At 47.0% G+C, this 25,587-nt stretch overlaps 1 protein-coding gene and 1 long non-coding RNA gene across 2 annotated transcripts in view; one reads left to right on the plus strand and one right to left on the minus strand.

The window, feature by feature from the left end:
- KCNK3 (potassium two pore domain channel subfamily K member 3) overlaps positions 1 to 23,253 on the minus strand; it is a 102,457-nt gene extending 79,204 nt beyond the window's left edge. The window contains exon 1 of the mRNA XM_063915008.1: positions 22,658 to 23,253. Within this exon, the coding sequence (XP_063771078.1) occupies positions 22,658 to 22,940 (283 nt within the window). The 5' untranslated portion in view covers positions 22,941 to 23,253. The remainder of the gene's footprint in view (positions 1 to 22,657) is intronic.
- Positions 23,254 to 23,331: 78 nt separating this feature from the next.
- On the plus strand, positions 23,332 to 25,149 carry LOC134908835 (uncharacterized). The gene is made up of 3 exons (XR_010175807.1): positions 23,332 to 23,409; positions 24,777 to 24,884; positions 25,030 to 25,149. It is a non-coding gene; the product is annotated as an uncharacterized LOC134908835 (long non-coding RNA).
- The last annotated feature ends 438 nt before the right edge of the window (positions 25,150 to 25,587 follow it).

Consider the following 25,587-nt stretch of genomic DNA (forward strand, 5'->3'; position numbering starts at 1 on the left):
TTTTTTTCAGGCAGAGAACGGATATAGCAGAGAGAAGTGAACGGATATATTATATTAAATAAAAGTTAACTAGCAACTGCACTGGTCACTGACTGTGGTAAACTAACTCTGTCTGCGACTCTGCACAATCTCTCTCTCTCTATCTAATCTATCTCTATTCTAATGGAGAGGACGCCAGACACGTCCTCTCCCTATCAATCTCAATGCACGAGTGAAAATGGCGGCGACGCGCGGCTCCTTATATAGAATCCGAGTCTCGCGATAGAATCCGAGCCTCGCGAGAATCCGACAGCGTCATGATGACGTTCGGGCGCGCTCGGGTTAACCGAGCAAGGCGGGAAGATCCGAGTCGCTCGGACCCGTGAAAAAAAACATGAAGTTCGGGCGGGTTCGGATTCCGAGGAACCGAACCCGCTCATCTCTACAATATATGTTCTGTTATTACATAAGAATGAATCAGTACACTACATGTTCTGTTGATACATAAGAGTGAATCAGTACAATACATGTTCTGTTGATATATAAGAGTGAATCAGTGCAATACATGTTCTGTTGATACATAAGAGTGAATCAGTACAATACATGTTCTGTTGATACATAAGAGTGAATCAGTACAATACATGTTCTGTTGATACGTAAGAGTGAATCAGTACAATACATGTTCTGTTGATATATAAGAGTGAATCAGTACAATACATGTTCTGTTATTACATAAGAGTGAATCAGTGCAATACATGTACTGTTGATACATAATAGTGAATCAGTGCAATACATGTTCTGTTGATACATAAGAGTGAATCAGTACAATACATGTTCTGTTGATACATAAGAGTGAATCAGTGCAATACATGTTCTGGTGCTACATAACAATGAATCCCACGCTGGAATTTGGTATTTCAAAATTTCAAGATATCTGTAAGTTCTAGGAGTAAGCTTTGTACGCTTCATTAAATAACCCGAGCAATAAGATACTTCACCAATACATGTCTGATATGATGGGGTTACTGGCTGTCTGCGCTGTAAGCATGAGGTGGCGTGTGAAGAACAAGTAATGTGAATTACAGCAGTGTTTTTGAGACTGTAGATGTGTCTTATGCCCATACTTTCTGGATGCTCCCTCTGGGATGGAGAAACCACGCTGGCATAACAGGTGGCATCGGTCCGGAATAGGGGGGAGGTCTGGGGTCATGGAGATGCAATCACATTATATCAGTCCCACCCCCGCTATACAATGCCCACATTACGACAGTGTAAAGCCGGGTAGCGGGGCTACGATTACGTGATTTAGCAAGAATCGGGACATTTCGCCCCCACTTTTCCTTTATAAGTGGGCGACTGTGGGGAGAGGGGGGGGGGGGGGGGGGGGAGTTAACGCAAGCGAATGTAAGCAGGCTGCGGGAGACTTGCCACTTTTCTGGGTAGCCTGGAGTGCCACCCAATTTTTCGTGAGTCTCCCATCCATTCCCTGAGACCAGGAAAGTTTGGTTGTTTGCTACCTTTTTCATCCATTTTTGTGTCTTATTTGGCATATCATGTACTAGGTACTCAGGATTACTCTTTTCTCACAGTAATTAGTGAGCAGTCACAGATAAAGCATGACGACGTATGGCGCAGGTCACTCCTATTGGATCGGTCTGTTGCCTTTACCCAGAATGCATACTTTTTCCTCAGTTTTGTGTCTTACTTTGCTTATAGTGTACTAGGTGCCCAGGATTAATATTTTAATAAGAAAGGGATTGGTTTACAGTCTCAGATTGAGTATTATGATGCGTGGTGCGGGTCGATTTGCGCACAATAGCCGCCTTGAGAATGCATCTAAATCAGTCCCTCAGTGAACCTTGTGGATCCGTTTCCAATTCCATACAGTAGTACTGAATAGCCACGGACGGACTCAGACCACCAGCTTTTGGCTCCAAGGGACGCTCATTTGTTGTGTGTGGTGCGGATTTGGTTACTGTCAGCATCACTTGGGGAGGAGGGGGAGGTGTTGTCACATAACCCGCATGTGAAACCATCAATATTCTCTTGTCTTTTCACCTCTCGTGTGTTGCTTCTTTTCACACAGAACGTACAGTACGTCCGCATGCCGGCCACACATGAAAAAGGGCCTCAGAAGGAGAGTTGGACACACAGACAGATGCTTACCTTCCCCAGGGGTTAAAGTGAGCCGAAACGGGGTGGAACGCAGTTCCGCCTCCTCCGGCTCACCTAACCCGATGTGTGCCGGCACCGCATGGAGATGCCGCGGGCCCGCTGAGATTGTGTTACCACAGAGTTGCCTACCCTCCCTCATTCTGCAGGAGACTCCCTGAAATAGCAGCAATCTCCCTGACTCCCTGAATAGACCAGCAATCTCCCGCGTTGTACCTTACCCCCACTATATAGCTGTTACATTCTTGGGGAAAAGATAAATTAGAGATATATACATTCAAGTGGGATCATTACCGCCATTTCCCTGTATTTGTTATAAGGCACATTGATCCCTATGGCTACATTCATTTTAAATAAGGTTTCTCATGGCCACTTACAGTATATGTGTATACAGTATACTAACTTTGGGGCGCATTTACGTTTTGATGTAAGTCATTTTCATGACACGCCTCTCAGATGCAGCAGTACACGTCCGCGCTTATAGGTGTTAATTTCACAATCTCCCTGAAATGCTTTTTCAAAAGTAGGCAAGTATGTGTTACCAGCGGACGCCTGGATCTCTCTCCACAGTGGAAGCCGGCGGCAGGAGCTCATTACTGAGCTCCGGCTCTCGGCTCTCTGTCAGATTGCGCTTTGGGAGAGACGTCATGACGTCTCTCCCATAGTGCCGAGGAGCAGATGCTAGGAGGACTGCTGCAGTCGGCTGCGGGAGCTGGACTTGGTGAGTATGGTGAGTTTTTTTTTTTTTAAATATATGTGTGAGTGCTTCTACTGGGGGCAAACTACTGGGGCAAGCTACAATGGGGCTAACTACTGGGGGCATAACTACAGGGGCATTACTACTTGGGGGCATTACTACTGGGGGCAAACTACAGTGGGGCTAAACTACAAGGGGGCAAACTACAGGGGGGCATTACTACTGGGGGCATTACTACAAGGGGGCAAACTACAAGGGGGCTAATCTACTGGGGGCATAACTACAGGGGCTAAACTACTGGGGACATAACTACAGGGGCTAAACTACTGGGGGCATAACTACAGGGGCATTACTACTGGGGGCATAACTACAGGGGCTAATCTACTGGGGGCTAAACTACTGGGGGCATAACTACAGGGGCATTACTACTGGGGGCATAACTACAGGGGCTAAACTACTGGGGGCATAACTACAGGGGCTAATCTACTGGGGGCTAAACTACTGGGGGCATAACTACAGGGGCTAATCTACTGGGGGCTAAACTACTAAGGGCATAACTACAGGGGCTAATCTACTGGGGGCTAAACTACTGGGAGCTAAACTACTGGGGGCATAACTACAGGGGCTAATCTACTGGGGGCTAAACTACTGGGGGCATAACTACAGGGGCATTACTACTGGGGGCATAACTACAGGGGCATTACTACTGGGGGCATAACTACAGGGGCATTACTACTGGGGGCATAACTACAGGGGCTAAACTACTGGGGGCATAACTACAGGGGCATTACTACTGGGGGCATAACTACAGGGGCATTACTACTGGGGGCATAACTACAGGGGCGTATTACTACTGGGGGCATTACTACAGACAATATTACTACTGGGGGCACTACTAATGAGGGCATTGTAAAGGGGGCACTACATAAGGGGCATCACTACTGGGGACATTACTACTGGGGGCATTGCATAAGGGGCACCACTACTATGGGCTCTATATAAGGGGCACCACTACTATGGGCATTGTATAAGGAGCACTACTCATACTTGCCTACCCTCCCGGAATGGCCGGGAGGCTCCCGAAAATCGGGTGACCCTCCCGCCCCCCCGGAAAGGTGGGCAAGCCTCCCGCTTTCCCCCTCGGCCGCACGCAGCAGAGAACATGCGGGCGGACCGAGGGGGTCCGATGACGCGATTCGCGCTGAATCGCGTCATCGTAGCTCCGCCCCCTGCTATGCAGGGCCTCGTTTCTCGGCACAGCACAGCGGGGGGCGGAGTCACGATGACGCGAGCACGATGCCACGCCCAGGACCGCCCATCCTACTGCCGGCCACGCCCCCAAACCGGATATTCTGCTGCCGGCCACGCCCCCCATACACCTACAACGCTGCCTCCTCCCGGAGGAGGAGGCAGCAATGTAGGTAAGTATGGCACTACTGCTGTGGGCATTATGTGTATTACAGGGTGCTACTACTGTGGGCATTATTACTATTCTGTGACCACGCCCCTTTTTGAAGCCGCGCCCCCTTTGTGCGGACGCCAAAGGCGCGTGCAAGGACCACTGTAAGCACTGATCTTCCCTGCCCTGGTGTTCTGTCACGCACAGCAGTGGTAGATGTGTCACAATGAGCAGTGATGGATGTCTTGTACTCAGTGTCCCCTGTACTGCACAGAGACATGTCGTGGCTTATACCTGTTTATCTGTGCAGATTAACTGTTCCGGTCGGCTAATTAGCTTTGGCTCTGATTCGTTGTCCAGCTTTGGATTTGGATTTTTTTTTATTCAGAAGTTGACAGAAAAAACTAAAATCATATAATTTGTCCCTAGAGTATTATTAACCTCAATAACATACATTTTTCCAGTCATTTCCTCTCAATTTGACCACCACACAGCTCACAATATAGGTGGTCATTCCGAGTTGTTCGCTCGTTATTTTTTTGTCGCAACGGAGCGATTAGTCGCTAATGTGCTTGCGCAATGTCCGCAGTGCGACTACGCCAAGTAAATTTGCTATGCAGTTAGGTATTTTACTCACGGCATTACGAGGTTTTTTCTTCGTTCTGGTGATCGGAGTGTGATTGACAGGAAGTGGGTGTTTCTGGGCGGAAACTGGCCGTTTTATGGGTGTGTGGGAAAAACGCTACCGTTTCTGGGAAAAACGCGGGAGTGGCTGGAGAAACGGAGGAGTGTCTGGGCGAACGCTGGGTGTGTTTGTGACGTCAAACCAGGAACGACAAGCACTGAACTGATCGCAGATGCCGAGTAAGTCTGGAGCTACTTAGAAACTGCTAAGAACTGTCTATTCGCAATTCTGCTAATCTTTCGTTCGCAATTTTGATAAGCTAAGATTCACTCCAAGTAGGCGGCGGCTTAGCGTGTGCAATGTTGCTAAAAGCAGCTTGCGAGCGAACAACTCGGAATGAGGGCCCTTGTTTTCACCAATATTGGCCAAAGGCTGCGGCAAGCTGGCTGGTTATTAAGCAATAGAGCAGCGGCACAAACACACGGCAGTTTATAGCACATCTATTATCCCTTGTTTACCGCCTGAGGCAGTTCGCACCTGGGAGCCTGACACAGGTGATACCTGGCTGCAACCCGCCTCAGGCCCCTCTCCGCCGTATATTGCCGGGTTGGTGATGTCAGCGGTGACGCGGCAGGGGCGGCGCTTAGAGATCACATGATCTCCAAGCGCCGAACATCCACACTGAGTGAATGGGAAATGGGTTGCATCGACCCAGCTTCCTGTTTACACAGCACAGCGAGCCGGGTTGAAAACGAGCTGGAATACAGGGTCGTTCAACCCGGATTATTCCATTTGGGCTCTTTTACACTGCACAGCAACACGGGTTATGCGCGCTCATATGCAATAACCCATGTTCAAAGCTGGCGGTGTAAAGGGGGTATATGAAACATTACCACACACTGAGTGGATCACAGGGCTTATAGATGCACGTGAACTAAGTACACTTGAGTAAAGTTCACCATCCAACCAGTACAAGAACAATAGATATATTATATATATTTCACTTTTATATTTATAAACCTGTAGATCGGTTCTAACTGCGTGGCTCACAGGGCTAATAGATGCATGTAAACAAAGCACACCAAACAATACAATTTACAGTAAAGTATAGCGCAGCACACAGCAGCGTGCCCCCTATACACAGTCACTCTACAGCACAGCCACTTGTGAGTATGGACACAGCAGAGTCAGTATAGCAGGGTATTGTGCCGCACACATCTATACACAGTCACTCTACAGCACAGCCACTTGTGAGTATGGACACAGCAGAATCAGTATAGCAGGGTATTGTGCCGCACACATCTATACACAGTCACTATACAGCATAGCCACTTGTTAGTATGGACACAGCAGAGTCAGTATAGCAGGGTATTGTGCCGCACACATCTATACACAGTCACTCTACAGCACAGCCACTTGTGAGTATGGACACTGCAGAGTCAGTATAGCAGGGTAGTATTGTGCCGCACACATCTATACACAGTCACTCTACAGCACAGACACTTGTTAGTATGGACACAGCAGAGTCAGTATTGCAGGGTATTGTGCCGCACACATCTATACACAGTCACTCTACAGCACAGCCACTTGTTAGTATGGACACAGCAGAGTCAGTATAGCAGGGTATTGTGCCGCACACATCTATACACAGTCACTCTACAGCACAGACACTTGTGAGTATGGACACAGCAGAGTCAGTATAGCAGGGTATTGTGCCGCACACATCTATACACAGTCACTCTACAGCACAGCCACTTGTGAGTATGGACACTGCAGAGTCAGTATAGCAGGGTAGTATTGTGCCGCACACATCTATACACAGTCACTCTACAGCACAGACACTTGTTAGTATGGACACAGCAGAGTCAGTATTGCAGGGTATTGTGCCGCACACATCTATACACAGTCACTCTACAGCACAGCCACTTGTTAGTATGGACACAGCAGAGTCAGTATAGCAGGGTATTGTGACGCACACATCTATACACAGTCACTCTACAGCACAGACACTTGTGAGTATGGACACAGCAGAGTCAGTATAGCAGGGTATTGTGCCGCACACATCTATACACAGTCACTCTACAGCACAGCCACTTGTGAGTATGGACACAGCAGAGTCAGTATAGCAGGGTATTGTGCCGCACACATCTATACACAGTCACTCTACAGCACAGCCACTTGTGAGTATGGACACAGCAGAGTCAGTATAGCAGGGTATTGTGCCGCACACATCTATACACAGTCACTCTACAGCACAGCCACTTGTGAGTATGGACACAGCAGAGTCAGTATAGCAGGGTATTGTGCCGCACACATCTATACACAGTCACTCTACAGCACAGCCACTTGTGAGTATGGACACAGCAGAATCAGTATAGCAGGGTATTGTGCCGCACACATCTATACACAGTCACTATACAGCATAGCCACTTGTTAGTATGGACACAGCAGAGTCAGTATAGCAGGGTATTGTGCCGCACACATCTATACACAGTCACTCTACAGCACAGCCACTTGTGAGTATGGACACTGCAGAGTCAGTATAGCAGGGTAGTATTGTGCCGCACACATCTATACACAGTCACTCTACAGCACAGACACTTGTTAGTATGGACACAGCAGAGTCAGTATTGCAGGGTATTGTGCCGCACACATCTATACACAGTCACTCTACAGCACAGCCACTTGTTAGTATGGACACAGCAGAGTCAGTATAGCAGGGTATTGTGCCGCACACATCTATACACAGTCACTCTACAGCACAGACACTTGTGAGTATGGACACAGCAGAGTCAGTATAGCAGGGTATTGTGCCGCACACATCTATACACAGTCACTCTACAGCACAGCCACTTGTTAGTATGGACACAGCAGAGTCAGTATAGCAGAGTATTGTGCCGCACACATCTATACACAGTCACTCTACAGCACAGACACTTGTGAGTATGGACACAGCAGAGTCAGTATAGCAGGGTATTGTGCCGCACACATCTATACACAGTCACTCTACAGCACAGACACTTGTGAGTATGGACACAGCAGAGTCAGTATAGCAGGGTATTGTGCCGCACACATCTATACACAGTCACTCTACAGCACAGCCACTAGTTAGTATGGACACAGCAGAGTCAGTATAGCAGAGTATTGTGCCGCACACATCTATACACAGTCACTCTACAGCACAGACACTTGTGAGTATGGACACAGCAGAGTCAGTATAGCAGGGTATTGTGCCGCACACATCTATACACAGTCACTCTACAGCACAGCCAGTATAGCAGAGTATAGCGCAGCACACAGCAGGGTGCAGCATGCCACCTATACACAGTCACTATACAGCTCAGCCACTTGTGAGATTCTGGACACAGCACAGCCAGTATAGCAGAGTATTGGTGCAGCACACAGCAACATGTCACCTATACGCAGTTACTCACTATACAACACAGCCACATGTGAGTTTGGACACAGCACAGCCAGTACAGCAGAGTATAGCGCAGCACACAGCAGGGTGCACCATGTCCCCTATACACAGTCATACAGCACAGCCACTTGTGAGACTCTGGACACAGTACAGCCAGTATAGCAGAGTATAGCGCAGCACACAGCAGCGCCTATACACAGTCACTATACAGAATAGCCACAGCTCACTATACAGTACAGCCACTACAGCAGAGTATAACGCATGTGTTCCAGTGAAATGGTGTCCAGTCCCGGCCGCAGCGCCTTACATAGAATCCAAATACTTTGAGAATCAGACGCTGGGAAGATGACGTTCGGCCTCGAATGGGAATCTGAATCTGGTGGAAACTTGGATCCCAATGTTCGGAGTGGTTTGGATTCCTCAGAATCTGTACCGCTCATCTCTAATTATGGCATGATAATAGTAGCTAACGTGGCGCGTTACTGGTACTGAAATTTTCCAATGATCCACACTAAGAAGACGCTCAGGGTCACCAATTTGTAGTGCAACCTGTTTTCTGTTGTTAAGTATCTTGTTTTTGGGTGTTTTTGCAAGTAAATGAATAACTTAAAGTTCAGGTTAGGATGGAGCGACAGGGAGAGCAGAGGTCAGAGCTCGGGCCGGGGACGACTGAGATGGGCCAGCATAACAGTATATCGCTCTATAAATATATACAGAATTTTATATATATATATATATATGCCCGAATTATGCAACTATTTTGAGGCTCATTTGAAGGTGGGTGTAAGTCATCTTTAGGACACGGCCTTTGGTCGGAGCAGCATTTTTTTTCATTAAAATGTGTATTATAGAATCACATATAGGTGGTCATTCCGAGTTGATCGCTAGCTGCACTTCTGCGCATGCGTATGCGGCGCAATGCGCACACGCGGCGTACTATTACAACGAACGATGTAGTTTCACACAAGGTCTAGCGATGCTTTTCAGTCGCACTGCTGACCGCAGAGTGATTGACATGAAGTGGGCGTTTCTGGGTGTAAACTGACCATTTTCAGGGAGTGAAAAAACGCAGGCGTGCCAGGAAAAACGCAGGCGTGGCTGGGCGAACACAGGGCATGTTTGTGACGTCAAAACAGGAACTGAATAGTCTGAAGTCATCGCAAGCGCTGAGTAGATATTGAGCTGCTCTAAAACTGCTCATAAAAACTTTGCCGCCGCTCTGCAATCCTTTCGTTCGCACTTCTGCTAAGCTAAAATACACTCCCAGTGGGAGGCGGCATAGCGTTTGCACGGCTGCTAAAAACTGCTAGTGAGCGAACAATTTGGAATGACCACCATAAAACGAAGTGAATAGGACACACAATATTCTGTGTGCAGCTGCGGCTGTATCTGCATACGAATTGCTACATTACAGTGTTAAACTAGGAATCACTGTAGCGCACCAATTCGTATGCAGATACAGCCACAGACACACACACAGAATATAGGCATGCCGCATATCATTTTAATCAGCAGAGTCTGCTTATGCGTAGTGATGCAAATAATATGTATTTTCAGCAAAAAAAAGATGCCCAATGTTAATGGAGTTGCACAGGACCTGTCAGCTCACTCGTGCGAGACATCTACCACTACGTAGCGTATTGAGTCAAGATATATGAGGAAACATCTGTACATCGACAGATTTTCATTTCAACTAGTTGGATGGTTGGAGGAAAGTTGGTCTGGTGTAACCTTATGACGAGATACAAGTGTTGAGGAAAAGCGGTGATCAGGGCAGGTGGTCAGACAACATTATCCTTCTACAGGAAAGAGCTAATAAATATTCAGTCATTATAATGTTAATCAATATCTATCACATCCCAGAATGGAAACATGTCCTACTATGGTATAATATTACCTGGTAATTACTGGCCTGAAGCTAGCGGGTTAATTAAGATGCGTCTGGGCATGCGGGTTACAGAGGTAAACTGATACGGTATTTTTTACCGGCTGCCTGTGTCAATGCAACGTCTTCTTTAGAAACCGTCGCAGACTGCGACACACCCACGTCTGGCTATCTACCCGGAAATGGCCACCGCAATTTCATCTCTCTACGTACAATTTAGATCAGCATCTCTGAGCAGTAACTTGGACGTTTGGACGCTTGGCAGACAGGAAACTTCTCAGTGTCCACGGGGCAGAGGCAAGTAGCTGCGATACGCCGTTGCGCACATATCGGGTTATTACAGTAGGAAAACCTCACTTGTTTTTACTAGTACCTTTGTAAGAATTGAGCAGAAACAAGCAAGGTTCTGCTGCCCGGATAAATTGCATAGTATTACATGTGAAGTTCAGATGAAACGCAGCGACGTGAATTTGTCTTTATGTAGTAAGTGCCTGTATGTGTCTCATTTAGCTTCCTAGTGACTCCATATTGGCCCCACACAGTAAAACTATTACTATATGAACAGGGGCGTAGCCAGAGCTTTGTGGTTTCCATAGCAACATTATGAAGGGTTCCCTGTCCCAATGCTTTCAGAGAGACACCTCTCCGCAGCATTTGTTAATTTTATGCCCCATAATAGTGCCCTCGTTCATTTTCTAAACCATAGTACTGCCCTAGGTTCAATGATGTCACATTGTAGGGCTGCCAGTACACAGTATGCAACACTCCCAATTCACATAGGGGGTCATACAGACCCGATCGCTGCTGTGCGTTTTTGCACAGCAGCGATCGGCTTTGAACTGCACATGCTCCAGCGCCGCAGTGCACCGACGCATGCCAGACAGCCGACGGCTGTCTTTAGCTAGAGATCGCCTCTGCCTGATTGACAGGAGGGGGCGGGCCGACGGCGTTTGGCCGCCATTTAGGGGGCGTGGTCCGGGCAATGCAGACGTTACACGCAGCTGCTGCGACCCAGGCAGCGACGAGTCGCTCCCTGCCAGTGTGCAGGAGCTGTGTTGGTGGGGAGCTACACTTCAATTACAAAAGCATCACCGCTATGAGATGCTTTTGTACTTGTACGACGGGGCAGGGACTGACATGTGGGGCGGCATACCCTGTGCTGGGCGCCCTCCCGCATGTCAGTCCTACTGATCGTAGATGTGATAAATTTAGCACATCTATGATCAACTCTGAGTCATCACCATGTCATACAGTGTCCCCAGTTCATATTATGCCACAGTATAGTGCCCCCAGTTCCTATTATGCCACACTACAGTGCCTCCACTTCATATTTTGCCACACTACAGTGCCCCCAGTTCATATTATGCCACATTACAGTGCCCCAGTACATAATATGCCACATTACAGTGCCCCAGTACATAATATGCCACATTACAGTGCCCCAGTTAATATTATGCCACATTCCATTGCCCCAGTACATAGTATGCCACATTACAGTTCCCAGCACACATTATGCCACATTGAAGTGCCCCCAGTTTATATTATGCCACAGTATAGTGCCCTCAGTTCATATTATGTAACATTATAATGCCTTCCAGTTCATTTTATACCACATTACAATGAACAGGTCTACGGGTGAACTAGATATACTGTAGGCCCAGGGCAAACGTTTGTAAGGGCCCCTGTGTATCACCCATTTGTGAAAAATATATAACACATGTAAAAGTCCAATGGTGGAGACACTGCACACATGCAAAACGGGACCTACGTCCTAACATTCAGTGCCCCCTAAGCTCCAGCCTGGTTGACAGGCTGAGGGCGTTTGGGGGTGAAGAGGGGGCAGCGACCGGGTCCATTCCTCAAAATGGAGGCGTGATGCTTTTGTTTTGTAGGAGTGCTGAGGTCAGTGTCTGCGTCTGGCGGCGCAGGTTTAGTGACCTCGGCTGCGAACCTGAGATGGAAATCTGAAGGTTACTCAGATGACCGATGGTGACGCAGTGTGATCTGATGGTGAGTCTTGAGTCTTGACACGCACCAGCGGATCACGGAAGCAGACAGGAAGTGTCTTTACACCAGGCGCCTCCTGTTGCATTTGCATATGAACTGTACAGTATTGCACAGCCGCTTCCCTGCCAGTATCTAATAGTGTACAGCTCTGACTCAGGCCCACTATGTATAAAATGATATTATAAACTTTAACTTTCAGTACAGCATACGGTAACTATGACTACAGCAGTCAGATAGAACGTGAGTTCTGATCACCTGAGCAATAAATATGTTGTTCAAAACACAAAAAGAAATCATTCGTGTGACAGAAGTTTCTTTCAAAAGTTTTTTTTAAAACTCATTTCATTTTATTTAACTGTGAGTGTGACTAAGCGTTCCCCAGGGGCCACAATGCACACTCACTGATCGCACTCTGGTACTGTGAGTGTGACTAAGCATTCTCCAGGGGCTACAATGTGCACTCACTGATCGCACTCTGGTACTGTGAGTGTGACTAAGCGTTCCCCAGGGGCCACAATGCACACTCACTGATCACACTCTGGTACTGTGAGTGTGACTAAGCGTTCTCCAGGGGCCACAATGCGCACTCACTGATCGCACTCTGGTACTGTGAGTGTGACATGTGACTCAGTGGCAAACGCAGGATTTGCATGGGGGGGTTTCCAGAACTGGGCGGAGTCAATCACGGGGGTGGGGACTGAGGTGACCCAGTATATGCTGGGTCCGTAAAACTAGTGTGTGTGTGTGTGTATGTATATATATATATATATATATATATATCTACACATATATATATCTACACATATATATACACACACATATATATATATATATATATATATACATACACACACACATACATATACACGGGTGGTCTTCAGTATGCCGGCGGTCGGGCTCCCGGCGACCAGCATACCGGCGCCGAGAGCATGACCGCCGGCATACCGACACTTATTCTCCCTCGTGGGGGTCCACGACCCCCCTGGAGGGAGAATCGAATAGTGTGGCGCACGTAGCGAGCCCGCAAGGGGCTCATTTGCGCTCGCCACACTGTTGGTAAGCCGGCGGCCGGCCTCCCGGCGCCGGTATGCTGGTCGCCGGGAGGCCGGCCGCCGGGAGATCGTAGTGAACCCATATACACATATACATAGCATATTAAACATGCATACATATATATATATATATATACACACACATACAGTACACATATATATACACATGTATGTATGTATGTATATATATATATATATATATATATCATATGTGTGTGTGTGTGTTTATATGTATGTATGTATGTATGTATGTATATACATGTGTATATATGTAGGCACATGGATATATATGTACTATAATTAAAATAAAGTAAACTTTTATTGCACTTGCAAGTGCCACCAGGAAGACAGCAGGCTGCAGAGGACGCTAGACAGTCATTAATAATACTCATGCAGCTAAAAAAAAAAAAAAAAATTTTTTTTTTTTTTTTTAGTGGAGGGGGTTTCTGGGTACTCGGAAACCCCCCCTGGGTGCGCCACTGATGTGACTAAGCGTTCCCCAGGGGCTACAATGCGCACTCACTGATCGCACTCTGGTACTGTGAGTGTGACTAAGCGTTCCCCAGGGGCCACAATGCACACTCACTGATCGCACTCTGGTACTGTGAGTGTGACTAAGCGTTCCCCAGGGGCCACAATGCACACTCACTGATCGCACTCTGGAACTGTGAGTGTGACTAAGCGTTCCCCAGGGGCCACAATGCACACTCACTGATCGCACTCTGGTACTGTGAGTGTGACTAAGCGTTCTCCAGGGGCCACAATGCACACTCACTGATCGCACTCTGGTACTGTGAGAGTGACTAAGCGTTCCCCAGGGGCCACAATGCGCACTTACTGATCGCACTCTGGTACTGTGAGTGTGACTAAGCGTTCTCCAGGGGCCACAATGCGCACTCACTGATCGCACTCTGGTACGTTAAACAACTCAAGGTTCCCGAAAAATGTTAAGCAAAGGATGGCACCATGTAACGTGCCTTAGGTCAAAAGGCTCACATGGAAAAGGTAGACAGTAGAAAAGGTAGACGGGTAGATAAGGACGACAGGGTCTAAAGTTCAACATGGAAATGGTCGACACCATTTCTTTATGTTTTTGGATGTCATTTTGTATGTGTCATCATCTATAGCCCCGATCAATGAAAACGTGTACCTACGCATGGCTCACTTCACTCGCCACGCTTCGGGCAAGGCGGCTCGCTCAGTTACCGCTGCGTTCGGCGCAGGTTACTATTCCCAATCGTAGGCCACGTCTATGGCAAATCAAGCAAAAGTGTAAAAATATGTGAAAAACCCCGAAGACCGTTTGTCAGCCATTGTCATGTTGACCATTTGAACCGTCGACCATTTGCACCTGTCGAACTTAAGAACTATCTACCTTTTATGTGTCAACCTTCTGAACCTGTCGACCGTTAGGCCATGCTGACCATATGGGATAAACCTATAGACTGTCTACCTAGACACTATCTACACATTGGAACCTGGAGCGTCAGTGGAATCTGCGCCACTACACTTTACAGCTATTGTATAACCAGCAGCAGCTAGGGGACGGTGTATGGGGGGGGGCGTCACCACATATGACACTGCTCCCACTGCCACCAATATGTGATCTTATCTCAGCTACAGCCTAATGATAGAACCGTCTTCCGTTGCTGCGTGAGAAGAGTTTAATGCATCTGCTAAACAAGCACAGCGCATGCATCGTCTTTTTGCAATCACACGTCACCGAGGCACTGAGGTCACCAGACAGAAAGAGGCAGCTACACACACCGAACGTACACACAAAGAGGCACAAGGAGCACGCTGAGACAGAGAAATGGATTTGGTCCCTTTTGTGTTACTGGTTTGTGTTTCTGGAAAGGAACAGAGAGAGAGGCTGGGGAATGACGACGGACGGGGAAAGTTTAGCTGCAACAGGACAAAAGCGAATGATGTTCAATTTGATGCAGGTATTAGGGTCACTGATTTGCTTTGTTGGTGTGGGGATAAGAACAAATGGAATTGCGGTGAGTTCATTTTATTTTTTTATTAATAAAGTTTCTTATATAGCGCAGCAAATTCCGTTGCGCTTTACAATTGGAAATAACAATGATATAACAAAACTGGGTAATAACAAACAGTCATAGAGGTAGGAAGGCCCTGCTCGCCAGCTTACAATCTATAGGGAAGTAGGCATGGATACCCTCGGGGGGTCATTCCGAACCAATTGCATGCTGCACTTCTTCACAGCCGTGCGATCAGGTCGGAAATGCGCATGCGCGGCGGCCGCATAGTGCAGGTGCGTCGTTGACCGGCAAGGTGACGCCGCAAACAAAGAAAGCGGTCACAGCGGTGACCGCAAGAAGATTGGCAGTAGGAAGGCGTTCCGGGGCGTCAACTGACCGTTTTCTGGGAGTGGTTTGGCGAACGCAGGTGTGTCCAGGCGTTTGGAGGGCGGACGTCTGATGTAAATTCTGGGACCTGCATCGGTGGTTTGATTGCACAGGGTAAGTAACTCTTACCCTGGTCTACTTCTACACAAAACTATTTTTAGCATAGCAGGGTTGCACAAGCGATCGCAGCCCTACTATGCAGATATACACTCCCCCATAGGCGGCGTCTAGTTGATCTCACGGGCTGCAAAAAGTTGCTACATGCGATCAACTTGGAATGACCCCCATGTATAGGTGCTATCTATTGCACCATGTGCAATATTGCACCTGGGTGGTCATTTTGAGTTGATCACTCGCTAGCTGTTTTTTGCAGCGCTGCGATCAGATAGTCGCCGCCCACAGGGGAGTGTATTTTAGCTTTGCAGGTGTGCGATCGCATGTGCAGCCGAGCGGTACTTCAATCTTTTGTGCAGTTTCTGAGTAGCTCAGAACTTACTCAGCCGCTGCGATCACTTCAGCCTGTCCGGTCCGGAATTGACGTCAGACACCCGCCCTGCAAACGCTTGGACACGCCTGCGTTTTTTCCAAACACTCCCAGAAAACGGTCAGTTGCCACCCACAAACGCCTTCTTCCTGTCAATCTCCTTGCGATCCGCTGTGCGAATGGATTCTTTGTAAAATCCATCGCTCAGCAACGATCCGCTTTGTACCCGTACGACGCACCTGCGCATTGTGATGTATACGCATGCGCAGTTCTGACCTGATCGCAGCACAGCAAAAAAATCCTAGCGGACAATCAGGTCGGAATGACCCCCATTTGCACCACGCTTCTTCTCTACTAATACTCTCTCTATCCCCCCTAAAACACCCCCAGTTGTACTACATGTGCATTTACAAAGCCATCTTACATACTGTATAAGCAGCTAGAGGTGCTCTATCACAGTCTTGTAAGGTCCTGAATAGTAGTAAAGAAATATATGCAAGTATGGCTGGATACACCATGAAGAAAGGTATACACGAGGAGGGAGAATATACGGCCAAGATGCGTTCAATTCGGTATTAGGCACTGAGTGCTTATGATTAATTACATACTCGTACGACGCGCCTGCGCATTGCGGTGCATAAACATGCACAGTAATAACCTGTTCGCTGCAGCGTTGCGAAAAACGTCAGCGAGCGATCAACTCGGAATGACCCCCAATGTCCTATTCGTGTGTGAGGAGCTTCAGTAGTTTCTACAGCATGTGTCTTCAGCCTGTGGCTCTCCAGCTGTTGTGGAACTACACATCCCAGGATGTCCTGCCTCAGTTTTAGCACACCTTAATAGCAAACCTGTGGCAGGGTATGTTGGGATGTGTAGTTCCACAGCACCTGGAGGGCTGCAGGTTGAAGACCCATGCTCTACGGTATTCCACAGTACAGTATCTTGACTTATAATCAAGAAAACTGGATTTACAGCTGAGCCACGTTGCGGGACCAGATGCAGCAGGAGCTGCACAAGCCGGAACCTTTAGCTCTTAGAGGTGATAGATTGATCTGAGAAGTTGCAGTACCTGGAATTCATACACATTACTAATATAATAGCCAAGTTGCAACGTTTTTCTTCTCCTAACGAGGACATGAGATGGTCATTACCTTCTGAGAGTTTTCCATACTTGCAGAAAGTACAATTATCTACAAGCAATGAAGACAACTTAAGACAGGCATGTCCAAACTGCGGCCCTCCAGCTGTTGTGAAACTACATATCCCAGCATGCCCTGACACAGTTTTGCTGTCAGAGAATGCTAAAGCTGTGTCAGGGCATGCTGGGCTGTGTAGTTTCTCAACAGCTGGAGGGCCGCAGTTTGGACATGCCTGACTTAAGACAATTTACAGCTGCATTTAGTGGATCTCATTCAGAGGAGCAAATAGGAGACTTTTACTCTGAGCCTTCAGTATCCTCACAAAGTAGTGGCGCTTTGGGAAGCATTCACTGGGAGCAAATGATTGTCCAGGCAGTTCCCCAGCATTGGCCCTCATTCCGAGTTGTTCGCTCGCAAGCTGCTTTTAGCAGCTTTGCACACGCTAAGCCGCCGCCTACTGGGAGTGAATCTTAGCTTATCAAAATTGCGACTGAAAGATTAGCAGAATTGCGAATAGACACTTCTTAGCAGTTTCTGAGTAGCTCCAGACTTACTCGGCATCTGCGATCAGTTCAGTGCTTGTCGTTCCTGGTTTGACGTCACAAACACACCCAGCGTTCGCCCAGACACTCCTCCGTTTCTCCAGCCACTCCCACGTTTTTCCCAGAAACGGTAGCTTTTTTTCGCACACACCCATAAAACGGCCAGTTTCCGCCCAGAAACACCCACTTCCTGTCAATCACACTCCGATCACCAGAACGAAGAAAAAACCTCGTAATGCCGTGAGTAAAATACCTAACTGCATAGCAAATTTACTTGGCGCAGTCGCACTGCGGACATTGCGCATGCACATTAGCGACTAATCGCTCCGCTGCGAGAAAAATATAACGAACGAACAACTCGGAATAACCCCCATAATCTGTATCCACTTTTATCAAATGTGAGTACATGCAATAATGGTCATGGGCCCCCAGAGATTACGGGCCCCTATGTATCCCCCTGGGGCCTGGGGTTAATATGGAACAATGTACTTTACCTTCATGGTTAATATGAACACTTTAATCTGGGGGTTTAGCCATTCTATACCGTTACGCAATGCAGAACTAGTCTTAATTTAAAACGTGTATTTTCATGTTTAGAGATGTTCCTTTCTGAGCTGAAGAGGATTATTGGCATTGCCCGGGGATAGGACACAGCTGGGCTGTGCTCTACAAATTGGACAAAGTCGGACCCCGGAAGCAGCTTTGCGTTGTATTCCAATGAAAATCCACAACTCTTGACTGATGAAATAACGAAACCACTGAAAGTCCCAGATAAAGCGATGCAATTAGCAGAAATGGCAGCAGTGCATGCACGAGTTGATGAATCCAAGGGCCTGAGTCAGACCTGATTGCTCCTCTGCAAATTTGCAGAGAGCTGCAATCAGATAGTCGCCGCCCATAGAGAGCGAAAACCCGCCCCGTGCAAGTGTGCGAATGCATGCGTACGCCGTGTGAAAACTTCACCAGTGGACAGCTGCAAATCCGTTCGCAACTTGTTCACCATCGAATGATTTCTCCAGTGTGTGCAGTGTGTGCGCAGCCCGGGACTTACTCCTACAGTGCCATACAAACAGGCTGATCGGGGCCGGAGCTGACGTCACACACCCGCCATGAAAACGCTTGCGAACGCCTACGTTTTTCCTGACACTCCCAGAAAGCGGCCAGTTACCACCCACAAACGTCCTCTTCCTGTCAATCATCTTGCGTACACCTAGCGATCTAAATTTTTGCACCATTCTGTCACTGTTTGGACTTGCGCCTGCACACGCATGGCAGTCATTCGATAATCGTCCGCTGTGTGATTTCGCACAACAACGGTCAGGTCTGAATTAGGCCCCAAGTCATCCGCACATGGAAAATCCCTTTAAGAACTTTAGTGTCTTCTGGGCCACTGTTCCCAGACTTTGAAAATTGCTTTTCAGTCTACATAATTTTACCAAACTATGTGGATAATGATACATATACAGTATATAGAAAATATGGTTTCCGTTACTGGTTTAGCAGAGAGCAGCTTATTGCTATCGGTAAGTCTACTCAAAGAACAAAACCAAACAAACACTAATCCCACTATAAGAAGCATCAATTAGATCCATCGATACTCCGAGCATGCATCCAATAAAGAGCTATTATACCCTGTGCCCGCGAGGCAGAGGTGGCAGACATTACGTGGGCTAAACCAATATTCAGTCACTCGATTGTCCGGATAACGTTGTGCCTCATGAGCCAATGATGACATTGGTCCTTACTGGTGGACCACACTCTAAGGAATATTACCTGAAATGCTCTGTACACTGGATCCACTTAAAAGATCTGTTATGCCCCATCTGTAAACAGAAACACAGCAAAGAGCTACAGAATTCAGCTGACCCTAACCAGGTCTCCGTGGACCATGTTCCAGATCATCAAATGTAATCACCCTTCAACCAGAGCAGTGGTCCTCAAACTTGGTCCTCTGGACCCCACACAGTTCACGCTTTCCAGATCACCTAGCAGGTGCACAGGTGTACTCATTACTCTCCGGTACATTTTCAAAGATTCACAGGTGGAGCTGATTATATCGCTTGTGATTTTGCGAGGAGACCTGGAAAACATGAACTGTCTGGGGTCCTGAGGACCACATTTAAGAACCTGTGAACTAGAGTACGTACAGTACATGAATCAAGACAACACGAACAACTACATTAAGGAAATGTTTTGTGACCACTTGCAAAGAAATATCAAAAGTTCACAACTACTGTAATAAGTGTAAAAACTCAGAACGATGAAACTTATATAAAATATTCTGTGGAGTTTATGACTTCTCGCCTGTGAGGACTTGCACTCACATAAGAAGAACAGGACCAAAGTCTAGAAGAAAATCACAATGTTCCATTCAGCGTGATGTTCCTGGAACTCGCACTGTGATGATGCAATCTAAAATGCATTAATCTTGAACGTGATGGGAGAACGTACATTATTCTGGATAGGATTGTGTAGTGGTCTGACGTCTATATTTCAAAAGAACATATTTTAAGACACATGCCCTTCATCATATTTGTAACAAAGGAGTGCACACTAAATTGCTCCAATCAGACGTGCAACTTATCTTAAATAATAGGTGCTTAGCATGGCTCAGTCATCAGGGCTATAATCAGCTTTTTCTCCCTCAATAAAACCTGACTTTGAAATGCATTTGCCCTTTTTTGCAAGAATCCTGCCCTCCAACCCCCAATCCTCCCCCTTCTATAACCTTTTACTGAGTATCCCTTTAGTGCTGTCACTTAGCAGGTTATTCTTACATACAATATAGATTTTATACAAAATAACCCTCTCTCCACGACTGATACTTACTGATATATTTTATATGTCAGGCTTGACAGCCAGCAATAGATGTAAATCAGATGTATCATCACCACTCACTGCCTGAACATCTGCCGGTCTTAAGGAAACATTATCCGTAGCTGAATACTTACAAGAATTCCATTCTGCTCGTATAACACTAGTTACACCATTGCCCATCATTACCTATTTCTGTGCAATAGTAAGACTGACTGTAGAAAAATAAAATAAAAAATAAATAAATAAATTATATATATATATATATATATATATATATATAGTGCAAAAACCCTTTTTGTTGTACACAGTATATACTAAGTGTTTTAATCGTAGTCTCTTTCAATGTTACCATATATTACAATAAAGTGATGCTCTGTTTGTCCTCATTATACTCCTGTTTGCTGGTAAATTGCTAATTGCTTGTGAAAAAGAAATTAATGATCTACATTAGCAACCATAAAAAGGAAGCGGTCATGCACAGAAAGTCTATTAGACCACACTTAGACGACCTTTGGATCCTTAACGGTGGTGGAACCACAAGTCCCAGAGGATGGCAGCGTATGCTGAGACTTGTAGTTGCCCGAAAGCTGTAGAGCCACAGACTGCCTACCTATAGCCCCCTCTGACTTGGAGCTTTGTGTGTCGTTACGGAACGTCTCCTCTCTGAACATCTTCTGTCTCCCAAAATAGATGTCACACAGCATGTGTGACAGTGGCCAGTGGGGTACAGCAGTGAAAGATTATTCTATTTTCCTCCCATAAATCACACTCAACCTTCTCAGCTCCTGTCTAATCTGTTACACTGTGCAGGAAAGGTGCTAGAGAACCTCACTAAATATAGCAGGACTAGTATTCCTGAATCAGAGCCGGATACTTTGTTATTCCCATCACCACACAGGCTGGGCACTTATATAACAATTCAGACATATATAGTACAGTGGTACTATACGCTGTGCGCGCACACACACACACACACACACACACACACACACACACACACACACACACACACACACACACACACCTGGAAACCTTGAAGTTTACTACAAGCTGTCAAGGAATTGGATGTGAAACATCTAATGCTACTTTGTGTCCACCAGCATATAAATGCCTTTGGTGGCACAACAGGCATTGCATGGGTGCACTAATACCACATGTAGACCAGCATATAAATGCCTTTGGTGGCACAACAGGCATTGCATGGGTGCACTAATACCACATGTAGACCAGCATATAAATGCCTTTGGTGGCACAACAGGCATTGCATGGGTGCACTATTACCACATGTAGACCAGCATATAAATGCCTTTGGTGGCACAACAGGCATTGCATGGGTGCACTATTACCACATGTAGACCAGCATATAAATGCCTTTGGTGGCACAACAGGCATTGCATGGGTGCACTAATACCACATGTAAACCAGCATATAAATGCCTTTGGTGGCACAACAGGCATTGCATGGGTGCACTATTACCACATGTAGACCAGCATATAAATGCCTTTGGTGGCACAACAGGCATTGCATGGGTGCACTAGTACCACATGTAGACCAGCATATAAATGCCTTTGGTGGCACAACAGGCATTGCATGGGTGCACTATTACCACATGTAGACCAGCATATAAATGCCTTTGGTGGCACAACAGGCATTGCATGGGTGCACTATTACCACATGTAGACCAGCATATAAATGCCTTTGGTGGCACAACAGGCATTGCATGGGTGCAATAGTACCACATGTAGACCAGCATATAAATGCCTTTGGTGGCACAACAGGCATTGCATGGGTGCACTAATACCACATGTAGACCAGCATATAAATGCCTTTGGTGACACAACAGCCTTTGCATGGGTGCACTAGTACCACATGTAGACCAGCATATAAATGCCTTTGGTGACACAACAGCCTTTGCATGGGTGCACTAGTACCACATGTAGACCAGCATATAAATGCCTAAACTAGTCCAACTCTGAATTATCATCATCCTATGAAGTTACAAGAAATATATTACTGCATTATGGAAATAACAACAGTCAACACGAAGCCCTAGAAAGCAGATGTCCTACCTATGGTGGTGATCACAGTGATGGCAAAGTAAAAAGACCCAGCGAAGGTCCACTGCACTCCGGCTTTGTGAGGTTTAAGTTTCAAAACCACCCATTCCAGCTCCTTGTAGTTCTCCTCCGTTAGGTTATACTTGCCCCGTAGCTCATTCCTCTTGTCCTCCAGCTTCTTCTTCTCTGTAGTCTCCTCATCGGACTCCAGGACATCAAAGACAGCGGCTCCCACCAGCAGGTAGGTGAAGGTGCAGATGATGAGAGCTAGGGTCCTGACGTTTTGCCTCTTCATGGTGCGGCTGTGGGCATCTCAGGGGCTTCCTGCCAGTGTCTGGTGGTGGTGGTCCCCCAGGTCATGGCTGCACCGTAGGTCCACAGGGCTCCTGCTGCTTGAGGTTTCTAGTGGAGGCTCCAGAGGTGGCTGACTGCTGGCTGTGAGTGCGGATCTCAGGGAGCTGTCCTTTCAGCACCACCCTCAGGAGGTTGTGTGACAGCCAGCCCCGGCCATATAAGGCTCTCTCCTCTCCAATGGGGGAGGGCGAGGAGAGCAGCAGAGGCGCAGGGAGACCTGTGGGGACACCAAATTCTTTCTTGAAAACTCTGATCAGCGGCACTGGGCCTGGGAGGAGGCAGCCTGGACTCTTGTAGGACCCATCAATGGCTTGGACTTGTGGGAAAAGAAGGGGTTCTGCACTGACCCAAGGGCTGCAGGGACACATCTCGTAAGCTGTGGAGTCATGTTGGACGTCAGTAGCATCTCAGTGCGTGATGGTATTAACTTCCCAAAGTGTTCCCAGCAAAGGTCACTCCACGGGAGAGCTCCCCTCCACCTACCTTTAGCAGGGGTGCTCCACTTACAGCTACCCCTTTGCCCAGAACCTTCTTACTGCTTATCCTGGGGCTCAGAATGGGGTCTGCAGTAGCCAGGGAACTGCAAGGATGGGGTGTGGGAGGTGAGGGGTGAGGGTGCCTCTCTCTTCCCGGTATGGGATGTGCAAGTTTGCCCAGGAGAAGTCAAGAGAGGATGAGGAGAGAGCAGGAGCAGAGATGCTGAGTGGATGTGGGGAGGGAGGCTGCAAATCAGAGGGATGAGCTGACAGGTCCTGGAAGCTCTGCAATGGCCAGTGAGCTGTGCTCACAGAGGGAAGCTGGCAGTGGCCTCACAGGGACACCACCTGCCATTCCTGCTATCTGCCTCCAGCTGCTGGTCAGTCACAAAGAGATGTCATTAGATGCTCTCCCTCCCTCTCTGTGTGCTCACTGCATGCAGCTCTCACAGAGCAGGGATGGGCTAAACCACCAGAATAATAATAATAATAATCCTCCTGCAACAGACACATGGAGGCAGACTGAGGTTCTGCAGCTGTTGTAGGACTACAATACTCAGCGTTCCCTGAAAGTTTTCATTAAGAGAAAAGAAAAGGACAACAGGCTTGCAGGGGTGGGGGGGCATTGGAAAGTAGAGGTAACTGGAGGGTAAATAAAGCAGAGTATTCATCAGTTACACTGTGTTTATGCTGTCAGGAGGATTTGGCTGTTGCATTATGTATAGGGTGCTGTAATGTATACAGGAGTTTATTAGACTAGCTGCACGCCAGTGGGTAGATATGCTCCATATGAAAGTGTCATGATTATTAGTACTGTAAATAATATATAACATGCAGCATTATTCTCAGTCCTGTTCTGCTTCTTTTAGGCAAATATAATGCTACAGGTTTAAAGTGCACTGCAGTATTTTTCAGCATGCTGGAGCTTGTTGTACTACAACAATTTTGGAACCATAGGTCACCCTGCTCAGATTTACAGCAATTGATATTTCTTAAAGCCACAGGCCAGTGATTATAGCGATGCACAGAAATCCTGCAAACTAGACTTACTGTGTAACAACAGTCTCCCCCTAGTGGCCATTACATATAAAACACTGTGCATTTACAGTGTATGCTCAGCAATATCTGAAACCATGGACAGAGGTAGGTTAATATAGCCCCACCATTATATATGTGATTATATTACTATCATTGTTTCACAGTTGTGTTCCTTTTACTACTTAAATACTCTGTTAAGTATATTTAAATAAAGGTGAATTAATTTATGATTCATAGACACTGCTGATTATTTTTCCCTGCAGCTGTGGACTGAAGCGTCATGGGGGCAAAGGTGCTGCAGTTGTGACGGAACCCGGTAAAGGGGATGGGTGACCCTCAGTATAATTGAACGGTGCGCAGGGGGCGGCCAGGTAAGAACATCCTCCCACTTTTCTTCAACTCAGCAACTTTGTTAGCCAATCAGTGGCCAGGGGAAGAGACAGAGGGTTTAAAAGAGCAGCGAAGGAAGTAGCCAGTGTGGTTTAATCCGGTATTGTTGCCTTGTCCTGTCCTCAGCCTCCCCACCCTCCACTGGATTCCAGTGTCCGGCATACAGACTTCTACAAGAGTCAGCAATGGGTGTTGCAAGATCCATTCCGCATTAATAGCGGTTGGGAAAGAACAGGTGCATCGAGAGGGCAGGTAAATAAATGGCCATTTACTCACACCATGGGCTATAATCGATTTACAGTATAATTCACATTATACCAGAAGTGGGGCGTATTTTACATTTCTCCTGTTTTCCTCTGTTCTGCTGTTCACGCGGCAGTGCTGCTAAAGCATTACATGGCCTTTACACGTCTGTGGCAGGATGCTGTCCACCATTAGTTATGTGCCTGACGATTTTCTGTATTCTAACATTTTGCTTTCTGTAGGTGTGTATAGCTATAGAAGCCTCACCTGTCCCCCGTATGTAATTAGCCTTACCACTAAAACACTGTTACTATGGCACTTGTGTGGAAAGGAAGGGGTTAATCTAGTGACGTTGCATCTTCCAATGTTCCCATGCTGTCTCCGTGCTCCCCGGCTGTTAGTGGCTCTGCCGGGGTGTTTATGCAGCAGACTGGTGTCTAG

The sequence above is a fragment of the Pseudophryne corroboree genome, chromosome 4, assembly GCF_028390025.1.
Source record: "Pseudophryne corroboree isolate aPseCor3 chromosome 4, aPseCor3.hap2, whole genome shotgun sequence".
In the NCBI taxonomy this organism is placed as follows: domain Eukaryota; kingdom Metazoa; phylum Chordata; class Amphibia; order Anura; family Myobatrachidae; genus Pseudophryne; species Pseudophryne corroboree.